The sequence below is a fragment of the Oryzias latipes genome, chromosome 16 (assembly GCF_053564925.1).
Source record: "Oryzias latipes strain Hd-rR chromosome 16, Olatipes_Hd-rR_3.1".
Lineage (NCBI taxonomy): Eukaryota > Metazoa > Chordata > Actinopteri > Beloniformes > Adrianichthyidae > Oryzias > Oryzias latipes.
The window spans coordinates 7,392,546-7,416,381 of record NC_136252.1 but is presented as its reverse complement, the minus strand read 5'-3'; the positions used below and the strand labels follow the sequence as shown (position 1 = coordinate 7,416,381).

The window sequence follows — 23,836 nt, the reverse complement described above, 5'->3', positions numbered from 1 at the left end:
CATTTATCACTTAATGTAACTAAAGCCTGTTTCACAGAAGGAGCCATGACGGCGTGAAGCTACAGAGGAAACATCCCCCTTATGAGGTGCACACCTGGGGTGTCGTAGAAGAAAGGTACGAGCTGCGGACAGGGTGGAAGACAGGCACTGACCCACAGCCCACCCACAAAGGGATGGAACAGCAGTTTGCAGCCTTCTGTTCCAAAATAGAAATCCGCTGAGCATGCTGGGACGTCCAGAAGCGAAGAGCCCTGAGAGGAGAAAATGAAAAGAAAATTAACATTTTGTGCATTTCAGTGCAATTCAACCTAATTTGATAAATTTTTCATCACTAAACTCAAATCCCAAATTAGTTTTTGATTGGTTAAGAAAAAACATTTCACATAAATGGATATTTAACCCGAACCAAACTATGTTAAATAAAGTACTGTCATTATTATCAAAATGTCTTTAATAGAATTAAATAAACACAAAGAAAAAAGTATTTTACCATCTTTCATATTCCTAACTTCTCAGTGTTTTATCAGGGCCTGTTTGGATGAACAAAGAGCTGATTTCCTGGAGATGGAAAATGTTTTTAGATCAGTTAATGAGGGCAATTTCCCACGGCACACTAGTGTGCAGTGGCACACTGGTTGAAAAACACTGACGTCATAAGCCGTTGTAAATCTGTGGCTACTTGACCTTCAGAAACTTTAGGACCAAATGAGAAGAACAAAATTAATTGTTTCTATAAAACAATTAAAACTTGAATTTTTTTACTTCTGAATAAGAAAACTGTTTGGGATGTTTTCCTGTTCACATGATTTACATTTAGAAGTTTACAGCGAGTCAACAATAAATCCGGGTTCACATGACAAGTCTTTTTATTCCCTCAGACAGACTTTTTATTTCTTTTATTTCTGGTTTTCAAATTTTAATTCACAGTTTTTTTGTAAAAATGTATTTATTTCTGTTTTATGTGAATATATGAAAATTATTTTATTGAAAAAAGTTTTCTTTAAAAAGTTTATTTGCATTTATTGTTACTACAGGGGTCGAAAGAGTGCAGGCTGAATGGTTGGCCCTTACACATTTTTACTTTACAAAATATTTATCTCCTGCTTGTGAATAAAATAAGTAAAACTGACTGTTAATGTAATAGTTTTAGATGCGTTTGCATAGACAGGCTTCTTTCAGTACCAGTAGCAGAACAGAGACTCTGTCAGGCTGGACTGAGCTGCGTGTAGTTTCTCCTCTGTCCAGCAGGGGGAGGTAGACAGCCCTAGTCTGGAGAGCAGCTCCGCCCTCAGACTGGTGAGACTGCTGCAGTGCAAGTACCGGCTTCTCATCAGGACCAGATACCTGGAATAGAGCATTGGATAAACTTGCCTTCATTTTATAAATGGTTTCTAGCTGACTGTGTAAATCTGAAACAAAAGATGCTTTTAAATGTAGTGTGAAATCAGAAAACAAAAGTGTTTGCCTCTCTTTTCGATCCCTGCATGTCGTCTTTAGTCTCTCTATGTCCATCCAGAGCTCGAGAAGATGCTCTGCTGGCGTTCCTCGTAGAAACTCTTTGAACTCCTCCAAGCCCGCCTTGCCGTCACCCCGACAGTGCCAACAAACAGCAGAGGCTTCTTCTGGAAGTTTGACTATTCCTTCATTCTTTTCATCTCGTTCTGCACCTTCTTCTCCTTCGTTCTCTGTACTGGTGCAGTGTCTTTTGCTCTCATCCTTGTTCACCGCGCTCTGACCATCCATCGCATAGAGCGCATCGCTGGACACCTGACTACCGCCTCCATCCAGGAGGTCATCTGGTGTTTGGTGGTAGGACGTCCTGAGGAGCGCCTCCTCCCTGACCCCTGCAGCCAGGTCAGGGAGGAGGCGCTCCTGCTCTGACTGGGAACCGACACATTCCTCCTGGACGGAGTGGGGAAAGGAGCATCCTGACACACAACATGGAAAAAACAGATTGTTTTGATGCAAACATTAACTGTGAATATTATTGTGTAAATTTTGGGTTTAGTAAGGACCTTGACTTTGTGACAGAGAGGCCTCACTGGGGCTGATGTTTCCTCCATCAAGGTGAGGGGGCGGAGTTTGTGGAGCGTTTCTGTTCCGGCGGCGGCTGCACAAAGTCACATAACTCTGAAGAAGAAGCTTAGCCAGTCTGGAAGCAGATGAAACAGATTTCAGTGACTGTATCTAAATTAGCTGGACATCTTGATTCAGGAAGTTCGTCTGTGGTTGAAGTGTGGGATCTGTGTCAGTTCTGCTGGAGTTGGTTACTGTTCACAACGTCAGGAAGAAATGAGGGTAAACTCAAGGACATTAGGAATAAACATAATTCTCCTAATTTAGCAACAAAAACTATGAATGAAATGAAATTTGAGTTTTAACTAATCAGGGAGAGAATCATTTGTGTGCTGTAAGTCTGAAAAAGACCCGCTTTAAAACCGCCTGACCAAAGAACAAAAGCCCAGAGTCCTGATGGGAAAAGCTTTCAGCAGGTAACAAGTTCAGCAGCCAAACAGATTAAGCTCATCCTTTATGTGATGATGAAGATGATGTTCATCTGACGCAGAAGCAGAAACTTATGATTCTGCATCAGGAAAAATAGGAAATTCATCTAAAGATTTGAACTGGAGGAACTGTCTAGCACTTTGTAAAAGCATTGTAGGACGAAGGCAAAACTCATTCTAAACAAGTCCTTCATGATTATAAATCATCTGAAGGTTTAATGACGAAATCTAAAGAAAACACTCAGCAAAAACTGAACTTCAGATATCAGGTGAGATCAGGATGAAAATCCAAATTTAGACTGATTCAAGAGGAGAAAGTGCAGTGACCAGAGGTTGTACAGCATCACAAGATCCAATCTGCACTTCTGTCAAACGTTTCCAGTCAAACTACAAAAAGGTCTGTCCATGATCCTGAAGGTCCTGGTGAAGAAGCTGAATTTGGTCTGCAATGTTCATCATAAAAACAAAAGAATCCAGGAGATCACATGGTTTGATTTTCCATATTTTATTTGTTTAATGGTGCAGAAAATAAGTGTTTGGTAGTAAAATGTGTTTTTCCTCTCTTAGTGTTTTAAGTGGGACAACTTTCAGTCTCAGTGACTGACAGATAGATACCTACTGTAAATGTAACTCTGGAACATGAATAACATCATAAAAAACTATGCAATTGTGTGTAAATTGTCATTATTATGTTTTTTTTTGTTTCATTTTTAGTTTTCCAATCAATTCATTACTTTTTATTATTTGGGATGTAACGCTTCATTTTAATAACAATTCATTTCCATATTTGTGGTTGACGATTGGATTCACTTTCTATATTAATTCATCTTAAACGATCTGATTCTCTGACCTAAAATGGATCCAGGACATCTTTATCCAAAACTTCAACCAGATAGACTGAGAAAAAATACCTGGAACTGAACAGTGCAGGTCAAGTTTTCCACATTCCTGGAATTTCTTCAAGATAATCAAGTGTAAATTAAATGTGTCCAAACAAACAAGTAAACAAGAATGAATGTCAAATCCATTCACATTTTAGTTTCTTAAAGTTCAGTCCACTGTTGTTTTTCCACATCCAAATAATCCAAAGAGAAAATTCTTAGAACATTCTACCACACTGGATGGTCACATGACTTAATAAATTCAAAATGTTTCCACACATTGGACTGGAATGATGGTTGATCAGTTTTTGCTGATGTCATCACATGCGTGTTGTCAGCTGTGATGGTCATTTTTACGTTATAGTAAAATAAACCTGCTTATAATTGATTTATTTCATTTTGAAATGATTTTATAACATTATGTCGATTAGATTGATTACATTGAATAATCGTTACACCCATACTAAATATCCTAACTAAATTTGAAATACCGGTATATATGTATTCCTTTCTTTCTTTTGATTCTTTGAAATGCACCTAATCAATCCTGATGAAGTTGGTTTGTTTATTGATTAAAGGAAATACGAGTGGATCTGTGAACATGAATGGTAATTGTTCCACAGATCTGAATAGAGTGATGTGGATTTACTTGTATTCAAAGAAGCAGTCACTCTGGAGGAAAAAGGGCAGCCTCTCTCTAGTGATCCACCGCATTCCTTGCTGTCTGTCCAGGCACTTTAAAAAATAAAGATGTCAACAGGGCTTTAGAAATGTCCACCTCCAAAACAAACCATGGGTTTCCAGCAAACGGCATCCTACACAAACGGTGTAGTGGTTCTCCACTGGGCTGGTGTTGGTCAGCACTGACGGGTCGCCTGAGAGGAGTTTGGATTTGGTACGCAGCAGAGCTGTTCTGATGGCTCTGGAGACACGTTCAGCCGCTCCGTCCAGCACCTCCAGCCGTCCACTCTCACGGTTGTACAGCACATCCTCTGAAAAAGACTGGAGGAACATGGAGGTGTGAACGTTTGGTGTGACTATCGTGTGCTGACTATTAGGCCCACATTACCTTAAGACTTAAGAAATCATTGAAGAAGTGAACCAGCAAGTCATCTGAGGCCAGACGGCTCTCCTAAGTGGAGAATATTCAAATCCTGAATGAAGCCAAACTGCTGAATCTGATCAGGTCACGACGTCACAAATGAAAAAAGAATTACTCACAAAGTTGTCAGCACTGAGATGAGAGAAGTCTTGAGACACAAAAAAAAGAAAAGAGAAACAAACTTTACGTCAGCAAAATATTGCCGTTTGAAATAAATGCAAAAGCATTTTGCTTACCTGATGAAAAGACTTCACACATTATTCAGTTTTCAGGAGGAGAATAAAGCAAAGCAGTCTCAACTGAAGTCGGATTACACAAACTCCAGGTTGCTATGGCGGTGGACTCCTTCAAAACACTGGGGCGGGGCGGGGGGGGCTCACTTGGTGGAAGTTTGACTAAAGAGGGCAAAAGAGTCAAGGAGAAACCACTTCAGTACACTTCAACACCAGAGAACTTTATTGTAAGCTCACAAATGTCACATTACAGGCACTCAAATGCAAAATGCTGACCCCCCCACCCCCCAAAAGAGTCAATTTATGGATGCAGTTAACATACTTTACCACTAGATGGCAGCAAACAATGACAAATTTAAGGACAATAAATAAAACGTGACACAGAAGTATAAAAAATGTACATTTATTTAAAAAAGAATTATCTGAAGACGATGATAAAAACCAATAAGGAACGTCAAAAATATACTTTATACAGTGTGTATGGAAACACAATAACAGCATATTTAACCACCAATTTAGAGGATGACATTCATTCATTAAAAGCACATGGGATCGAAGAGGAAAAAAAAATACATATTTAAACTTTACATACAGGTACAAGCACATGCTAAACGGCACAAACAGAGCCCGACTGCCCATGACTCATCAATTAAAAGACAAAAAAAGTGGCTTGCATTAGGAGGGTTAGAAAAAAGAAAAAAGAGAAAAAAGGACCCCTCCCTAGAGTCTCTTAACATTTCGCTTGCTTTGGGCGCTTCCTGGAACAATGGTGTCCTTTTTGCGACGGCCCACGCTCTGACTGCCACATTCTCTGGATCCATGAAACGTGCACAAGCAGGATGTGCAGAACTGGAAGGAACAGTCCGCTCTGCTGCACACGCCTTCTCTTTTCACAGCGTGACACCGAGCAGGATGCTGGCATCTGGGACAAGGTCTGAGGCACTCGTCATGAAACAAGGTCTTGGCAATCTGAAGGAACACAAGATTGTTTCTTAACACATCTGCATATTCACTGCTCCATTTTTAAATCAGAATCCGGGCGTTTTAACCCTGGTCATGGATCAGGTGTATACAGGTAGACGAGGAGGGTCTCATAACTCAGGAATCATCAGGAATCTAGTCCAGGGGTCTGCAAACTTCAATATTTATAGATTCAGTGGGTGACAAATCGACCCCGACTGGATCTTTAAGTGTCGAAGAGCCAGTCGTCCCGACTGGCTCTTCGACACTTAAAGATCCAGTCGGGGTCGATTTGCAGCTTTGCATTAATGTTTTTGGTACTATCATGATCAATCAAACGAACTATTGTTCTTTGACATAAATAAAACTACAAAAATAAATAGCCTTTTTTCAAAATATGAAACTTTATAACATTTGACATGACTTCCTCTCAAAATAGAAGACTCCCTGTGCCACAAAGAATCCACTTAATGCAGCAAATGTAGTATAATGTGAGGTCAGCAGTAATAATAAAAATAACACCCATTCATTTTACTATTGTGGTGCAGAAATATACAAGTATAATGAACTAGAAATTAATTAGACCTCATCAAATGACCTGTACTGTATTTTTCCAACTATGAGGCAAAATTGAAATCTTTGAATTTGTTCAAAACTAAATACCACTTTGGTAAACACAGAAGGGTTGGTGGATGGAGATTTATGCCTACCACAGTCAGGAGTGATGTATACGTCCAGCAACTGTTGGTGAATGAGTTAGTTTACTTTACTACTTACTGACTTTTTAGCAGACTCCTGATCTAGACCATCACATCTAAACTCGCCTCCATGTACTTCTCTTGTTTGCTGCCGCCGGATGATTGAGGGCCGCTGTGCTCCAATGGAGTTAAAGTGATGTTAGCCAACTGTGGGGTGCAGAAACTTGAAGTTCTGGACTGGGCCTGGAGAGTCTTTAAGGCGGACCTCTTTAGCAGAGCAGTTCTGGTCTCAGCATCAGAGTTATGGACAGCGCCAAGCTGCAAGAAACCAGCATGTAGGCTCCAGTCAAAAGAGCGGAACCACAACAGCAAACAGGAACCAGGGCGACTGTAAAACCTTCACCGTGTTAAGACCTTGGACAAAAACGGTTCCAAAAAAACTAGACCAGAAAGCAGCAGTCGGAAGTATTCATCATGACAAGTTGAAGCATCTTCTGAGCTCTTTCACTTCATCATGCAGGAACTTGGATCTGAAGTTACTTCTAAGCAGTTTCATTGATTTTGTTTTCCATGTTTGTTCGCCCCACCCTGAGCTAGTTCAGTTCTGGACCTTTGATTCCATCTGATGCTGATCCTGATCTGGGTTTGGCTGTCACAAAGATTTCCCGTACTGGACCAAAGATGGCTTTGTGATCCTGAACGTAAACGTGCGTCACCATCATTATCTCTAAAACCAGCCAACTTAGATGATCCAATTGTGGCGTTTTCTCCTAAAAGTGATAGAAATTCCTCCTCACTTTGTTCTCGTTGATCATAGACAACTGAAGGACTCCTGGTGATCATTCATAGAGTTATCTTCTTCTCTAACGAGATCTACAAATTATAGCTGAGGTCTTTTATCTTTCTTTGCATTTTTCACAAACATTTAGCAGATCTAGAGATGATGAATGCCACACAACAAGCAGTAGTATTTATTTTTCTGAATTGTATTTCCTCTGTAAAAGCTCCAGATCTTCTCTTCTTTATGACTGGAGGACAGCCTCAGAATCCTCGTCCATCTTCACGTTCAGTTTCATTTCACCCACTAATGTTCTGTGATCTTCATGCGTGCCTCCTGCTGGTAGCTCTCCCTGAACATCATTTCCCCTGAAGGCTCGCCATCAATCCTCTGAACGTCTTTAACGTTTTTCCCTAAAAACACCTGTTAGCTGTCCCCTAACATCATCATCATCATCATCATCATCATCATCTCAGCCTCCTTTCAGATCCTAAACCTGAGTGATGCTTTCAGAAAAAAAACCTGACAACTATTTTCACATTGACATTTGTTCCTCCCAGATATTTTCCTTCATGTCAGTTTTTGTGTCGTTACGTCACACCAGCATGTAAAGAGCAAAAACCCTCAGCTCGACCTCAGCCTTCTGTCATTTTGTTTTCACTGTATACATATTTATTTGATCCCAACTATTTAAACACTGTGGAAGGATTTACTCCAAATGCATTCCAAATAACGTCCATCAAGTGTCGGAACACGTCGACGTTTACCTCCAAAGAAGTCTCCAGTTCACTCCTGTAGTTTCTTCTCTTGATGCTCGCCTGCTTGTCCCACTGGATGATCTCATTCCAGCTTTTGCACACTTGACCCATGCTGTCAAAGCAATGATAGCAAAAAGTCAAAGTACTGCCTTCATCAGAGATTCAACATCAATGTATATTAGTTTAACCTAGCATCGCTTTTTACTCTACAGCAGTGTCAAAACACACTTTTGTGTTCAGGAACTCACTGGCTGGCTGGCTTTAAATGGTTTGATGATGAGGATGATGAAGTACTGTGCTGTTGTGTTTCTTATGACAAATTTGTTGTGGCCCAGTTTCGGCTGCCGTCCCAGCTGACACCAGAACCACCCACAGACCTTAGCAGGTTTCCTCTGGGAAAAAAGCTGCTTTTGGACCTTCACTCATTTTTTTATTTTTATTTTTTAGGTCTAGTTCTGTGGAAACTTTTCAAATGATGCTGCTTTAAAGTCTGTGAGGACCAAACGCCTTCATGTCATCCGATTTTATAATCATTTTTACTGTCTGATCTTCAGGTTACCATGGAAACTTATATTATGCAAAAATTTGTAAAGATGCTGCTCTTTAAATAAACAGACTGGTAGATTCATGCACTACAACAGTTAAGTATCGAGTTTTGTTGGAGATACTAAATGATCACCTGTGAACGCTTTCAGGGTCCAGCTCGGCAAATATCAGAGCGAGGATGTGGCTCAGGTTCCTCTTCTTCAGTTCTGTGAGGATGTCCACCTTCCCCAGGCCCATCTTCCTGCCAATGAGCCCCGCCAGAGGCATGGTGGTCCTGAACGTCAGCGGCGTCCTGACCAGTGCTGCAGTGAACTTCAGCTCCTCCTTCAGGCTCGGGCTTTGACCTGCAGACATCTGCAGCCTCTGCTGGCACATGCTGTGAACGAGCTGCAGGGCCGGAGTCAAAGACAGGTTCTGCGGGGTCGCGCTGAGAGAGGTCGTGGAGGAATTACAGGGGGTCGTACTTTCTGACTTAGCTGCATTGGCTTTCAGGGCGTGGTCACGTTGAGCAGAGCTTTGAGTATTTAAACATTTACATAATGCAGAGGAGACACTAGAAGGGGTGGCATCTTCAGCAAAAACCTCATCTTCATGGCAGTGGCTGAGGCACCTAAAGCAGGGCCGGTGCTTTCTGTCCAGCAGTTCTTCTTCTGACTGAGAGCCACCTTCTTTCAGAGTAGAAAGCCTATGCTGACGGGGTAAACGAGAGCGCTGACGTGCATCTGTAGGGTTCGGGGTCTCCCGGTTTCTTCTAGAAGCAGAGAGCAGCAGCTCCTGGAAGGAGCCATCGTGGTCAACCAAGGACTCCTGGGATTTATCAAGTGTGAGGGAGCCAAACCCACTGTCTTCACATGCAGACCTGGTCCAAAGACATGTAGGCACACGGTTCCTGAATAACACCTGAAAGCTCAACATGAAGATGTTAACAGCAAAAGAAAACAGAACCTACCTGGAGTATTTGGGTGTTTGTAAAAATGACGGTGTGGGCAAAAGTCCTGAGCTGTCACACAGGATGCTCGGCTCTCTGTTTGCTGGAGACTGAAAATGTTCTCTACCTAAAGCAAGCAGCGCTTCACAAAAGCCCGGAGTGTCTGTTTGACTTTGATCTGAAGCAGAAAGGCTCCCACTTAAACCTTCCTCGATCAAGGAGGAACCTCTGTCAAACGTGGGGAGTTGACCGGCGGGGAGTTTCCCATCTTTGAGAGTGGATGTCCTCGCCTGCGAGAAAAGCAGACGGCGCTTTCTGCCTGAAAGAGGGAGGTCCTGCTCCAGTGTTGAAGTCCTCCATGAACCGCCGCTGGCGATTTCTAAAGAGTCAAAGGACGAGCTGAGCAACTTCTCAGACCTGACTCCAGTCCTCCCGGAGGCCGGCGATCTGGCGCTCTCATTTTTCTCCTTGGTGGGTTTGCACATGAGAAGTCTGTGTCGCAAAGAGAAGTCTCTTTTGTAAGATCTGGGGGTTTCACACCAGCTCCCAGCAGAGGGCCGCAGCGTCTCCCCGGAGCCTCGCTCTGAGCACTCCTCCGGTTTTCCAGGCCTCTCTTTAGGAGTGTCGGGGAGCCTCAGGTTCTCTTTGGGAGTTTCACTCAACTCTGCTGGAGACGGCGGACAGCAGTGGACTCCGCTGATGCTCTGGGGGCTCTGGAAAAAGCCTGAGTAGCCGCTGTCAGAGCAGTCATGGGAGTCCTGGCGTTTGTAGAACTCCGGGTAAACATTGGATTTAGGAGTGCAGGTCATTGTCTTTTCCGGAGGGGTGGGAGGAGGTCAGCTGTCAAATGGATTGAAGATGACTAAATATAGCAAACAAACCACCTTTATCACCAAGCATTAATGCAAGTGTTTACTGGTCTGCTATGATTTGACCTTCATTTGACCCCAGTAGATTCTCGAGACTAAATTTTAAAGGCAATAAAGTGACAGACCTCATTAGAAAAGCTGTGATGAGCTCTAAAGAAGCCATTGTGTTGACTAAACCACCTGCCACTCAGGGTTTGATCAACGACTCTGAATGCCCGCTTCAGACACAGCTGTACCCGCCAAACCTGCATCCAAACCCCGCTGCGTTTCTCTGCGTGAAGAGCAGCTAAATGACCTCAGCTGTGACGCAGCTGAAAACACCTGAGTGTCATTTACGGGAAAACACCTGGATGACACACATGACACATCCTACCCGAAGGTCTCCGGACTGTTTCAACGTTCACTGGACCAACGAAAACGCTTCATACAGTGGTTTTAGAAACGTTCACAGCGAAAAAAGGTCAAACTTAACGCGCTCGCGCTCGTTCAATTACAAGCTAGCAGCAAACACAAAAGCCTAAGTTGGGAGCAGGTGCTCCCTATCATGGCAGCAAAAAGCTACCGTTAAACTTACTGCAGTCAGCTCTACAGCCGTAAACTTTGTCCGCGGTGTCGTTCCCCTCCGGTTACATTCCGTTCCCCTCTGTTGTGAATGCCCACGCGGGCACCGCAGCTTTTTTAAATTTGGAGCCCTCCGTTGACGGTGTCACGTGCTTCCGATCGGCGCCGGAGGCTCCCCGAGTGCCGTCCCCATGGCAACAGACTCTGCACAGGCAAACGCAGGTAAAGTAGGTTTAATTTCTTTCGTTTCTGGCTGTGTTCGTGTGAATTAGCCATGTCGAGCCATCTGAGACGTTTGGATGCTGTGCTGCCGCAACAATAGCATGACAGAGATTACTCCGCCGCTATATTGATAGCTATCATTTAGCAAAAAGTTGTGCACTTGAAGTTTATTTGTAGTATACTTCAGTAACTCTACTAGACCATGAACGTGTAGTGTAGAAGGTACACTAACTAACTGCATACTTGCAGACCAAATTAGAAAATTTTAAGTGTACAATATATGACTAGTGTAATTCAAGTAGACTGCCTCTCTTTTCCGGGTCATTCCAGAATTGGATGACATTTAGGCTTCAAGGTTAATAAATAGTAAAGCTTCACTTTCACATATTCTTCAAAAATAGTTAATAAACTGTCAAACGCTTGCTTAGCTCAGCTTACAGATCAAATGTGCAATTTTTGTTGCATTATATGTTGTTTACAAAAGTTGGTGCCAATCTGTTACCAGTTCAGACTGATGATCAAGAGGAGATGGATGGATAGATGGATGGATGGATGTCTTATTCTAATTATTAGTCTAATATTGTATGGGGTACAGTAGCTATGTTGTAAAAAATATGACAAATAGAAGAGAGGAGTACCTTTCCTCTACTCATTTGTTTGGAAAACTGCTTGAGGATGTAACTACCAGCGTGAAGAGGACACTCTCCACCATCAACCCACGGAAAGCAGCGGGTCCAGACAATATCCCAGGCCGTGTGCTGAAGGACTGCGCAGAAGAGCTTAAGGATGTCTTCACAGACATCTTTAACATGTCCTTGGAGAAAGCCATCGTCCCATCATGCTTCAAGGCTACAACTATAATCCCTGTGCCAAAGAAACCATCACCATCCTGCTTCAATGACTACCGCCCCATAGCACTAACGCCCATCATCATGAAGTGCTTTGAACGGCTAGTCATGTCACACATCAAATCCACCCTTCCCCCCACCCTGGACCCCCTTCAGTTTGCATACCGACCCAAACGATCGACAGAGGACGCCATTTGTTCTGCTCTCCATCCAGCTCTCACCCACTTAGACAAAAAGGACGCATATGTGAGAATGCTGTTCATAGACTTCAGCTCCGCATTTAACACAATAATACCACAGCAACTCATTTGCAAACTGGACAAGCTGGGTGTTGACACCCCCATCTGCAACTGGCTACTGGACTTCCTCAGCCAAAGACCACAAACAGTACGAGCCGGCAACAACACCTCAAACACAATCATTCTCAACACCGGGGCACCCCAAGGCTGTGTGCTTAGTCCGCTGCTCTTCACCCTGCTGACACATGACTGCACAACAATCCACAGCACAAACCACCTTGTAAAATTTGCAGACGACACAACCCTGGTGGGTCTCATCACCAAGGGCGATGAGACCAACTACAGGGAAGAGGTGGATCTGCTGACAAAATGGTGCAGAGACAATAACCTCCTGCTAAATGTCGGCAAGACAAAGGAGATTGTTGTCAACTTTCAGAGGGGCCACACTCAACACCTGCCACTGATAATTGATGGTACTGCTGTGGAGAGAGTGAGCAGCACAAAATTCCTGGGGGTTCACATCAGTGAGGACCTCTCCTGGACCGCCAACACCACATCATTGGCAAAGAAAGGTCAACAACGTCTCTACTTCCTGCGGAAACTAAAAAGATCAGGTGCTTCACCAGCCATCATGACCACATTCTTCAGAGGAACCATCGAGAGCATCCTCTCCAGCTGCATCACTGTGTGGGGGGGCAGCTGTACACACAGCAACAGGAAAGCCCTGCAGCGCATAGTCAACACAGCCAGGAGAATCATTGGAACACCACTCCCCTCCCTGCAGGACTTATACATCACCCGCCTCACCCGCAAAACACTAACAATAATCAAGGATGCACACCACCCTGCACACAACCTGTTCAGCCTTCTGCCCTCGGGGAGGAGGTACAGGAGCCTCCGCTCACGGACCACCAGACTCAGAAACAGTTTCACACACCAGGCCATCAGGATGCTAAACACCCTCTCCCCTCTCCACCTACCCACCACCCATATCCCCCCATGAACAGTGCTCAAACGAACCCCCCCCCCCCCCCCCCCCCCGCTGCCTTGAGACACTGCCATAAATCTTTTATAGCAAATTGCCAATGTTGTATATTGTAAATTCTATCTTTTTCTTTCTTTTTACTTATTCATCTTATTTTAAACGTATACTTTGTTTTTATTTGTCTTCTCCTGAACAGACGAGAGAGTAAGAAACGGAATTTCGATTCATTGTATGTAATGCACATGTGAAGAATTGACAATAAAGTTGACTTTGACTTTGACTTTGAAGTCCACCTCTGGGGTCAATCGTGTGATTCTCTGCTAGTCTTCTGATAAAAGCTTACAGTAAGGGTTGGGTACAAGTTGCGGGGCACTCATTCCATTGATAATAATAATTCTTATTGGTACATATTTTTAAATTAAAACCAATGTTTCCACAGAGACCTTAGTGAAACAAATAATGATAATTTTAACTGTTTCGTTTTAGGCATTAGGAGGGTTGGGACGAGGGTAAAAATGGCATTTTAGGCTGCACATCACACTTGTTTGGTATTTATAAAACATTTTCAAGCATTCTTTTTTGTATGTTTTTGTAGATTTGGTCTCAGGACAAGTACATTTACATTTAACATTTGATAGTCTGAACTTAAAATGTCCTCCTATTCTGGAATGACTCTTTAGTATAGACCAGCAGTCTGCAACTTGGGCGGCTCTGGAGCCACATATGGCTCTTTGACCCTATCTACAGTGGCTCCTTGCTTAAGTGAAAATAAAATAAATTTGAAAATAAAAATTTTTTACAGTAAGGGTTACTCAAGTAGCATTGAAGTAATTTCACTTAGTTAAGTTTCTAAATTTATGGCTGAGGTGCACCTAGAAGAAAGATAAGCTAAGGTTTTTTTGAATTCTTATGCTCTTTCTTCTGGATCGTAAACCAGTGAATTTATGTTAATGTTCAGGTTAACAGCAATAGCAAATAGGAAAAAGGATGCTGGCTCACCAACACAGACCTAAGGTGAACCCAGACAAAATGCCAATTTTTCTGTCTTAAAACCTTTTGTGGGAGAACATTGGCTGTGATGGGATGATCCTGTTTGGCACAGGAAGCCTTTTATTTTAAAAGGAAGTCACATGAACTCTTACATTTTATGTAAATGCTAGTTCTTCTTTATATTTATAATTCATGCAAAAAAAGAAATCAAATGGTTTTTTGCGGCTCCTATTGAGTTTGGATCAGGAAAAAACGGGCCCAAATGTCTCTTTTACTGGTAAAAGTTGCAGCCTCCTGGTATAGATTAGGTATACGAATAGTAGACAGTCTACTTTTTGATAAGGGAATCCAAGGTACATATAATTGAAAGTATAAAATATAATTGTCTTTCTGTTTCCCCCTTTTATTTTTTAGCCTTTTTAAAGGATTTAATTTCTTTTTCTTCAGGCTAAGCTTGGACACCACTTTCCTCCTCAAAGGATGACGTCCTCCTCTGTTGGTTGCACTCATGGGGTTCCTGTGGAGCATTTGGACTACAGCTACATTGAAAAATGCACAGATGCAAAACACTTGGAGAAAATTTTGAGGGAACTGAGGTAGGGATTTTTTATCTATTGCTTTTTACTTTGTTTTTTGATTGTTTTGGTTTATTTTAAGCAGCGTCAACAACAATAAGAAAGGGAAATGACAAAAATTGAAAACATACACATAGATGAATAAAATCTATTTGAGATTATTAAGAAATTAATTAGAAAATAAAAATGATAAAAGAAAATGTTGGTTATTGTTCTTGAAATCATAATTTCTTCTAATCATAAACAGACATATTTGTCCCTACACAGTAAGGTAGGGTACACAATGAATCCAAAAAATGATTGTCAAATAGTTTGATTAATTGTTTCAAAGGTAGTGGGAAGAAGCACATTTATACAATCTAGTGTGTGTCTGTGTGCGTGTCCATGTGCGTGTGATGTTTTTCATTTTAAATGAAAAATGTACACATCCTCTCTTTGATCTATAGACTGGCGAAAATTAACACTTGCATTGAAAGATTAAAAATAAGTTTTTCCTGTTGAAATGTTAAAATATTGGTGAGATAAAAATGAATTAAATGTATACAATAACAATAGTTATTAGCTCGAATCAAACCATGAATTTAAATATTAAAAAATGTTCTTGTCAAATCTGAAATGTACATGGTTCCTTAGCACAAAGTAGTCTATTTAGATGTACTACAAGTATACCTATTTTATACTATAAGTGAGGCAGTATACTTAAGGTTTATTTTTCATATTGGCCTACTATCTATATACAGTATTGTAAACTTAAAATGTTCCAAAATAGTCAGCAAGAATACTTAATCAAATAAACTTTGAGTGTACTACTTTTTAGCTGCTCTATGTACAAATATTTTTAGGAATACTTTAAAAACCAATAATTTTACTGTTTCAGACACTACTTCTGACCAGATGGTAGAAGTGTGTGATGTAATGTTGATTTTCTTTAAATGACATTAAATGGCATGTCACATTTTCAATTTGGGAAAATAAAATATTAAATTTCTCTCCTGGAGATGTCATGGAAGGAAACCATGTGTACTTATACAGCCACTGAACATGAGGAGAAATAATGGTGGCACAGATTCTGACTTGGGTGTTATTTCCTGAGGATCCTTAGGACGACATTCAGTCAGTTTAATGGTAATAGAACAAACTAATTGTAATTGTAATCCATGTCCTCTCTAGATGTTGCAGATGTTCCAGTGTTTTTGTTCTGTCATATGGCACTTTAAAAATAGAAAATCTAAATGAATGTAGAAGTGTGACTGATAAAACTAATCTACATACTTGTGGGTGTGATCCATTTTGTGTCAAGATCTGGCAAAGAGGGATTTTATCCACATCTGATTACATTCTGTGAAAGTCACTTGGAGAGACTGAACCCCAAAAGCCGAGCTCTCTGGAGGGAAAACCCTGCAGGCACAGCAGCCAGCCTCTCCAAGGATGAGTGGAGCCAGATAGTCAGTGAGATGAAGGTATGGTTCATAATATATGTTCTTATCCCCCTCCTAACTTCTGGTTCCTGTAGCTTTAAAAACGTCTGAAGTTGAATGTTCGCTCTCTCTAGATTTGGGAAGAGGAAACTAAAAAGTCTGAGGCTTCACTAAAACGGCACCCAGTTTGTGATGACTCAACACCACCCGTTAGAGGTTCCAAATGCTTTATTCCACTCAACAAGGTCAACTCTGCTTGAAGAAATCTGTGTACAAACATGCACATACCTTAAGTCATAAACTATGTGCTGAAGTTTTTTTTTTTCCATTGCAGAAATTAATTCCTGAAGAAGAGAAAACCCCCTCAAAGTGTGCCTTTCCCCCAGAATATCCAGGATGCATGAAGGCTGAAGGACATGCTGCATGTAAAGGATTATGTTTGGCACTGTGTGTGTGTTTGTGCGTGTGTCCATACGCGTGTGTGTGTTTAACAAGCATCTGAGTTCTCGTATCTGCGTTTGATTCAGTGCTGTCTCAGGAGCAGAAGCTTCTTTTGGCAAATTGTGAGCAGGACAAAGGGGATGAAGCTTTCAGAACTAAAGATTTTGAGGAGGCTGCTGCAAACTACTCCAGGTCAGGGGTTCGAATCCTCTACATCATTAAAGTCCCCCTCTGATGAAAATCATGTTTCTTGAGGTTTTGGTATCTATGTATGGCATTTTTCTCATGAAAGAGCACAAATGTAACAAAAAAAACATTTTTGCATTTCTCAGTATTTCTCCTTTTAAATAGCTGTCAATCAAACTGTCACAAAGACGCTCGGTTTGAATGAATGAGCTGCTGTAATTTCACAAAGGCCCAGTAATCAGGACAGGTTCTGTTGGGCGATTTGGTTCAGACGGTTACCAAATTGCACAGCACTGCTTAAATCACGCCGCTGGGCCTCAGTGCGATACAGAACAGTCTGCATCTGCTAGCATCAAATCAGTTCTGAGCCACAGCTAGTGCTGCTTGCTGCTGCAATGTAGCCTAAATTATAATGCAATTCACAGCATTTTCCATGGACTTACCAAAGTTCTTTTTCATGTGTAATTTTATTAAACAGCAGGGTCTGGTCCAAACATTGTTCAAAGTGTCGATTTGGAACCCAAAATGTGTTAATTTTCACAGTTTCTTCATCGCTAAAGAGAAACTTTTCAGAATAGAGACTCTCAGTCGGTGTTGTTTGTAAACCCCCCCCCCCGCCTTGTGTCAAGCTCTTCACTCATGCAAGACGCAGCCTGCAGAAAAGGGGGGGTAAAGGGCGGGGAACCCAGCTCAGCACTAACAGCCACACCCATGTAGAGGAGATTTTGGCAACAGATAGACATGAAATTTGGCTTTTTAAGACGTTTAGGTTGCGGGATTTTGGTTACTTCATAATCACAATGAAGACACCACTGGGAACGTTTTTATTAAAACGAAAATGCCATTGTGGTACTTTAAGGAAAACCCCTGTTCTGGTTTGGTTGAGAAACCTGTAACATCTTCTTTTAACTGCATTGCAGTTAAATCGTACTCCAACATCCTCTTCTCTTTCTTACAGGAGCATTTCTGTTTTGCCTTCTGTTGCCACATACCAGAGCCAAGCCGAGGCAAAGATCAACCTCAAGCACTGGCACAGGGCCATGGCCGACTGTCAGCATATGCTGCAACTGGAACCAGGCAATATAAATGGTACCTTGTTTCAATTGTTACAAATATCTGAATGCCATGTTTGCTATCATTTGGATTTAAACTAAACAGTGTGTGTTATTAGCCCTGCTGTGCCGTGCTGCTGTCTATGACCATATGGGTGAGTTCCAAATGGCTTCTGAAGACCTGAGAGCTGTGCTAAAGGATGAGCCAGCAAACGCTACAGCAACCGTAAGCATGAGCTCAGCATTTGTTGAAGCACAGAGCTAAAGGTCGTGGCTAACGCTGCGTGTTCTTCATGCAGTGATGTGGAAAGCACGTGACTGTGCTGCTGATTGATTTGTGAACATGTGGCTCTTTTGTGCTTTAGCAACTTCTGTTGAAGATCCAGAAGAAGGTGTCAGAACGTCCACCAGATCAGCAGCACGACAGCAGAAGACTCTTCATCCATGAGGCAGGAGATGAAGAGGGCAACCGCTCCCAAGAGAAACAACCCACTGGTTAGTCTGCAGCTCCACAACAAAAAGTCTTCAGTTCACTCAAACTAAACACTAGTATGTTTGTAACATGAGCCACCAGTGCTGCCTGCGGCAGCCAGGCTTTTTCCCCTTTCTGTTGGTCTACAAATAGTTTTAGAATCTGCTTATCCTAAGTATCTTACCTTTTGTCACTGAAGTTCTTGATTATTTACTTACCTGTTTTATTTCATCATTCAGTCTTTCTCACTTATTCTGTATTTTAACACCACAAAGGCTTGAGAACTAAAGGTTTGTCTAAAATGCTGTCAGATTTTACTGTCACAGTCCTTTGTTGTGGCTTGTTGGAGATTCCAACAGATGTCTTTGCAGGGACCAATACTAATACTAATACTGCAAATCTAGTTTCTTCAACCTTCCCCAAAAATAAATATTTATTCATCGCTTCCACTTGCATAAAGCTCATGCTGTTTAAGTCTAACACACCCCGAAACAAAATGAACAGGCTTCCCTTAAAGTTAAGATTCATTACCATAAAACATGATATTATGCCAAACAGTTAAATATTATACAACATTTTTTAGATCTTATAAAATTTAACAACTACTAACATTTCTCCATCGAGTGTGATGATGCAGCAGCATGACGGATGAAAGAGACGCTTCAATGTGGCAAAGATGCTTTATTTCCGTGACAGTCTGCTCTGCAGCTGCAGCTCAGCTTTCTCACAAACTGACGTAAACACGGATTTCATGACGTTGGCCTTTTTCCAGAGCGTTGTACACATCACTCTGATCCATCAGGTCACTGGACTACAATCTATTGCTGTGAGGTTCTGCAGAACTTTGGCCCGCTTTGCCGACAGTATTTTGACTGATGTTCTGAGCATTAGCCTCTGCACAGCTGCAGTGCTTCACTGGTTCTTATCTGAGCTAAAAAGCGCCGCAATCCACGTTTTTATGATACTAGCAGCAACATGGCTCAGAGTACTGATTCTGTACCCATCCTACATAAAAACTAAGTAGTTCATGTCTCATAACAACAAAACAAGCTGAGATCTTGTTGTTGTTTTGTGTGGTGTAGAGCTGCTCAAAGAGGCTCAGTGTTCTCTGCTGCCAACTAGTGGTCGGGGTTTCCGAGGAAAACAAGTCAGCTGCTGAAGGACACTCAAAAATAAATAAATATTGTTTTGACAGCATTTTGAATCGATACAAATATCACTAAATGAAATACTGCCGTATATCCCCAAATATTTTTCCAACACCCCTAGAATTGACCAAACACAGTGTTTATTTATTGTTTTAGTGAACTAGAACTTACAGATGAGTTGAAAATTTAGCATATCAAGAAAGGAATCATAAAACAAATATAAGAAATGTAGAATGTCAGCATCCTGTGGGACTGCTCAGGTAAGAAGCTTCACTGATCTCAAACTAATGGATTCAGTGCTTCTTCTCTGTTTTTTATCACTTTTTTTAAGTTACATATATTGTAACCCTCTAGTTTGTTACTGTTGTATGCTGAGGTGGCAGTTGCACTGTCCTTGTAGTGCTTACTTTTACCTATTGTCCAAAATAAAGTTTAGTTTTCTTTTTAAAGCAATAAACTAAGAAAACTTCAATTTTATTTGGAAAACCAAAACTCATTGCATGAAAAAAGGAGCAATAATTCAGGATTATGATGGTGGACTTTAGGCTACAGGGTTTGAGAGTTTAGGGTGTATTCACGCTGGACACATTTGGTTCGCTTAGAATGAACCAGAGTTCATTTCTCCGGATGATCCGGAACAAATTTTCAGTCTGAATAAACCCTAACGGACCCTGGTCTAGGACCAGGAACAGCTTTCTGACCCATCTATCAAGGTCGCCTTGGTTCGTTTCCAATCGGACTAAAGTATAATTCGCTCTGAGATTCCTCAATCTGAATCTGTCTTCAGAGTGGAAGTACTGAACCAAATGGCCATAAGTACTGAACCAAACGACTGCCTCTAGTTGCTTTGACCTGCTCTCGTAATTCCTAACCAATAAGTGAAGATATTTTAGTCAAGCTTTGCTGAGTCTACCAGTTCAATTTCAAAATTGTTGACATTTACCTGCAAGAAGGTGTTACCTCTACATTTTAGTTTTCACTTTCCTTTTATATTAATATAGAAACGATCGATCACCTGTTTTTTTAATGTATTTATATCTCAATAGTTTTATATCAATTTATGTCAGTAGATTTTTACTTTTGGTGTTGCACAAAACTTCATGTTTACACCAAATACTTTTAGGAGTATTCTTGTTTGATTTAGGTTTTAATGTTTTTTTAAGTTGGTTTTTTTTTTTTATTCACAAAAACAGGTTTCTAAAAAATCCAAAAGCTTTTTAATGCATTTTTTAAGCACATCTTAATTTTTACAGCACTTAAATTTATGAAAAATTAAAACACAAGAAGACTTTTCACCTTTTGTTGATGACTTATTCTTCTTTTCCTTTCGGCTTGTGCCTTTAGGGGTCGCCAAAGCAAATCAGCTTCATCCATCTAACCCTGTCTTCTGCATCATCCTCTACACCAGCTACCTTCATGTCTTTGTTCACTGCATCCACTTCCTCTTCAGTCTTCCTCTAGACCTTTTACTGGGCAGCTCTAGACTCCGCATCCTTCTACCAATAAATTTACTCTCTCCTCTGGACATGTCATGATCCATCCTGGTCACTCCCAAAGAGAACCTCAGCATCTTCACCTCTGCTACCTCCAGCTCTGCATCCTGTCTTTTCCTCAGTGCTGCTGTCTCTAGACCCACAACATTCACCTCTGTTAATGACAATAAGTTATATCAACACCATTGACTGTTTAAGAGACCTGGACCGAGTGAGTGTGACATCACCCAAAAACAAATACTTACATTTTGCTTCAACCAAATTAAGTTAATTCACTCGCCATTTTTTTCGCAATACAGACGTCGCTGTATTGGAGCCTGATGTCTTTAATTATCACTGGTTGATTGGTCCAAGTCAGTCTGAGCAACCACTCTGGAGTGAGCTAGTTGGAAGTCCACATCCTTAAACTTGAAATCTGTCAAATGCTTTAATATTTGGATCTGGCGGCCAGCGGGCACCACCTGCTTTTACTGAGGCATCCGAATGGTCATTTTATAACTTAAATAAATTGCACTGGAACAAAGATATCATGAAAAAAATAGAATTAGCAAGAATATGTTAAATAAAAAAAAGGTATCAGAGCAACGATGGTTATTCTGACCAATAGAATGACTGATTAATAGCTGTTTATTTCTCTATAGACATCTATGGGTGTTTGGCTTCTTGGAGCCAGCGAGTACTTCCTGTTTGGAACGCCAGGAGGGAGGAGTCACTCAGTCCAGTTCTCTTATATAGTCAATGATCACAACCTCTAGTTAATTGAATGCTATAAAATATTCAACCCACTGTTTTCCCATCTGTCTTTATTTCTTTATTATAGTACCTTCTGCCATTTTTTGCCACTTAACTCCTTCAACAATTTTTCAGCTAATTTACCATTCAACCATTGAAATACATGAGGAATCCTCGGTGCAGAAGCTCGCTGGTGGACATTTTTCACAAAAATATCTTTTTTTTTTATTGTGCTTTTTTCACTTAATTTATAGTCAACTTTGAATATTTCTTTCTTTCTTTGCCAATCATTACCCTTTAAGTTTGATTTTCATTCAGCAATATAGCATTCAGCCCTGTATTTTATCCTGGAAATGCAGCTCCTCTAGAATTTGATTTGATTTAGTCGTTTGTTTTTGTGTTTAATATTAATGCTGCATAATTTTATAATTCTGAAGTTGAAAAAAACATGTTCCTGCCCCCTGGTACTCCTCCACAATGATGTCACAACTAACTCCTTCCTGTGGGCGTGGCCTGCCCCTCCCTCCCTGTCTCCCTCACCCTTCCAGCTCGTCCGGTTCAAGCAAGCCAGCCCGTGGGAGGGGAGGAGAAATCAGTTGGTCCTGCCGAGAGGGGAGACATGGGAAACTCTCAGAAAAAGCCCCACGGCAGAGGGAGCGGGGGTCCTCCGAGTGAGTCCTCCAGCTCCCCCCACGGAGGCAAGAAGAGCAAAGGAGGCAGCGCCGACAAGTACAGAGTCACGCCGGAGTCAAAGCTCGCCAACGGGTCCAGCAAAAGCTCTGAGTCACAGCGGGAGGATCCGAGCAGCGGCAGAGCCACAGCTGCACAGAACGGCGGGGACGCAGTCAACCTGGATGCCCCCTGCGGAGCCCTGCCGCCCCCCCTGGCCCGACTGAAGAACGAGGGGAACCTGTTGTTTAAAACAGGACAGTTTGCAGACGCACTGGACAAATACTCCCAAGCCATCCAGGGCTATGCAGACTCAGGTGAGCCGGGTGGTGGTGGTGGGGGTTTCCTCTGAGGACTCCCCTCAATCACTACGTTTACGTTCTGACACACCAGTGAGTGTGTCCTAAGCAGGTAGTGCCGGGAATCAGCGCGCCGATCTTTCATCCTGCAGCTGTAAACCAAAGGTCAGCAGGTTACCGCTGCAGAAAGAAAGCTGAAGGAAGCGGACCAAGTCCGTTTGGGTTCCTGGGATGTCCAGAGCTGCTCCAGAGTTTGCCGGTGCGCTGCGTTTGCCCCAGGGCACTGCGTCACAGAGGCCGTTGGAGCGAGCGCAGAGACAGCGCTTCTGCTTTATCCTGCCTCTAAGCCGGCCAAGTCACGTGACCGCTAACCACTCTCTGCGAAATGGGATCGGAGCCGACAGCTATAATTCTCCCATAAAGGGAGTGTGGGCAGTTGTAAACAGAAACTGCAGATCAGCCCCCCCTGAGACTCCTGGAAGGTCCTGACCTCTGACCAGGCACGTGCACACATAGTGGCCTAGGGGTGCTACTAGTGACCTTCTAGCCTCGTAATTAAAAGTGCCCTCAGTTTTTTACGTTTTTATTGGTATTCACTATAACTAATTCATGTTAGAGACACCAGAGAAAAGCGTTGGTACAAAAACTGCCAACACTATTGTAGCTTCACATTTTCTTGGTTCTGATCTGCCGCTTCTGTCTGAGCGGCTCCACGGCCACTCAGAGAGAGAGACAGCTTCCCCACGGAGAAGCGAAGACTTGAACGTTACGGAACTCGAACCTGTGACTTCTGCTATAGCTAATCGCGGGTTTGAACGTTCCTAAACGCGGTTTAAATGTCAGGAAAACGCTCCCTATTAGACAGGGAGAATGCTTCTACTTTAGCGGCGCATCAATTCAACACAGAGCAGGTCACGCGGCGACCGGAAGTTAGGTATTAAATTCAAAAAAAAAAAAACCGGGACTATTTTAAAAAGAAATTAACCTTATTTGACCTCACTACGGGTCTGACACTAAATGTATATTTTACGTAATATTTTCTGAGTAGAAAGGCCTTTTTTTACACTTTGTAGCATTTAGTTTCACAATCTTCTGTATTCAAATCTTTCCAGTCACAACAAAAGTCTGTGTTTAGAGGATAAGATGCAAAATAGAATTTAGATGTGAATCCCATCATAGAACCAGAGTCACATTGGATACAGCTGTCAGGAACTGGAGGAGCCAGAATGCAGGAAACTGGACTTGGTGC

At 41.9% G+C, this 23,836-nt stretch overlaps 3 protein-coding genes across 13 annotated transcripts in view; 1 reads left to right on the top strand and 2 right to left on the bottom strand.

Moving 5' to 3' along the window:
• rgs22 (regulator of G protein signaling 22) overlaps positions 1 to 11,017 on the bottom strand; it is a 19,193-nt gene extending 8,176 nt beyond the window's left edge. For 2 of the 8 annotated variants that reach the window (XM_020709946.3, XM_020709947.3), the window contains exons 1-10: positions 10,832 to 11,017; positions 4,724 to 4,882; positions 4,607 to 4,635; positions 4,455 to 4,517; positions 4,205 to 4,387; positions 4,035 to 4,120; positions 2,016 to 2,152; positions 1,466 to 1,928; positions 1,183 to 1,344; positions 95 to 251 (exon numbers count right to left, since the gene is read on the bottom strand). In XM_020709946.3, coding sequence (XP_020565605.2) covers positions 95 to 251; positions 1,183 to 1,344; positions 1,466 to 1,928; positions 2,016 to 2,152; positions 4,035 to 4,120; positions 4,205 to 4,387; positions 4,455 to 4,517; positions 4,607 to 4,635; positions 4,724 to 4,745 — 1,302 coding nt within the window. In that variant the 5' untranslated portion in view covers positions 4,746 to 4,882; positions 10,832 to 11,017. Of the gene's footprint in view, positions 1 to 94; positions 252 to 1,182; positions 1,345 to 1,465; positions 1,929 to 2,015; positions 2,156 to 4,034; positions 4,121 to 4,204; positions 4,388 to 4,454; positions 4,558 to 4,606; positions 4,636 to 4,723; positions 4,883 to 10,831 lie in introns of those variants that run through there. The other 6 variants (XM_078933840.1, XM_078933841.1, XM_078933838.1 and 3 more) reach the window with 5 other exon arrangements.
• On the bottom strand, positions 4,921 to 10,763 carry fbxo43 (F-box protein 43). Of its 2 annotated transcripts, none has more exons than XM_078933845.1 (6): positions 10,631 to 10,763; positions 9,410 to 10,228; positions 8,594 to 9,319; positions 7,924 to 8,026; positions 6,505 to 6,696; positions 4,921 to 5,689 (listed from the first exon to the last, which is right to left on the bottom strand). In XM_078933845.1, the coding sequence occupies exons 2-6, from the start codon at positions 10,195 to 10,197 to the stop codon at positions 5,441 to 5,443; spliced, it is 2,058 nt and encodes a 685-aa protein (XP_078789971.1). In that variant the 5' UTR covers positions 10,198 to 10,228; positions 10,631 to 10,763; the 3' UTR covers positions 4,921 to 5,440. The 2 variants fall into 2 exon arrangements, with proteins under 2 accessions (XP_078789971.1, XP_023819813.1); XM_023964045.2 differs by lacking the exon at positions 10,631 to 10,763 and adding an exon at positions 10,383 to 10,536.
• spag1b (sperm associated antigen 1b) overlaps positions 10,636 to 23,836 on the top strand; it is a 25,331-nt gene continuing 12,130 nt past the window's right edge. Inside the window, exons 1-10 of one of the 3 annotated variants that reach the window (XM_004077699.5) lie at positions 10,636 to 11,040; positions 14,550 to 14,698; positions 15,978 to 16,137; positions 16,230 to 16,340; positions 16,430 to 16,520; positions 16,623 to 16,728; positions 17,681 to 17,811; positions 17,894 to 18,000; positions 18,140 to 18,269; positions 22,168 to 22,605. In XM_004077699.5, coding sequence (XP_004077747.1) covers positions 14,583 to 14,698; positions 15,978 to 16,137; positions 16,230 to 16,340; positions 16,430 to 16,520; positions 16,623 to 16,728; positions 17,681 to 17,811; positions 17,894 to 18,000; positions 18,140 to 18,269; positions 22,168 to 22,605 — 1,390 coding nt within the window. In that variant the 5' untranslated portion in view covers positions 10,636 to 11,040; positions 14,550 to 14,582. The remainder of the gene's footprint in view (positions 11,041 to 14,549; positions 14,699 to 15,977; positions 16,138 to 16,229; positions 16,341 to 16,429; positions 16,521 to 16,622; positions 16,729 to 17,680; positions 17,812 to 17,893; positions 18,001 to 18,139; positions 18,270 to 22,167; positions 22,606 to 23,836) is intronic. The other 2 variants (XM_020709942.3, XM_078933844.1) reach the window with 2 other exon arrangements.

Coding starts and splice junctions, on each gene's coding strand:
- fbxo43 (XM_078933845.1), bottom strand. CDS start 10,197: ATGACCTGCACTCCTAAATCCAATGTTTACCCGGAGTTCTACAAACGC. Junction 9,320..9,409: donor CAAACACCCAAATACTCCAG/GTAGGTTCTGTT, acceptor TCTTTGGACCAG/GTCTGCATGTGAAGACAGTG. Junction 5,690..6,504: donor AACAAGAGAAGTACATGGAG/GCGAGTTTAGAT, acceptor GTGTTCCTTCAG/ATTGCCAAGACCTTGTTTCA.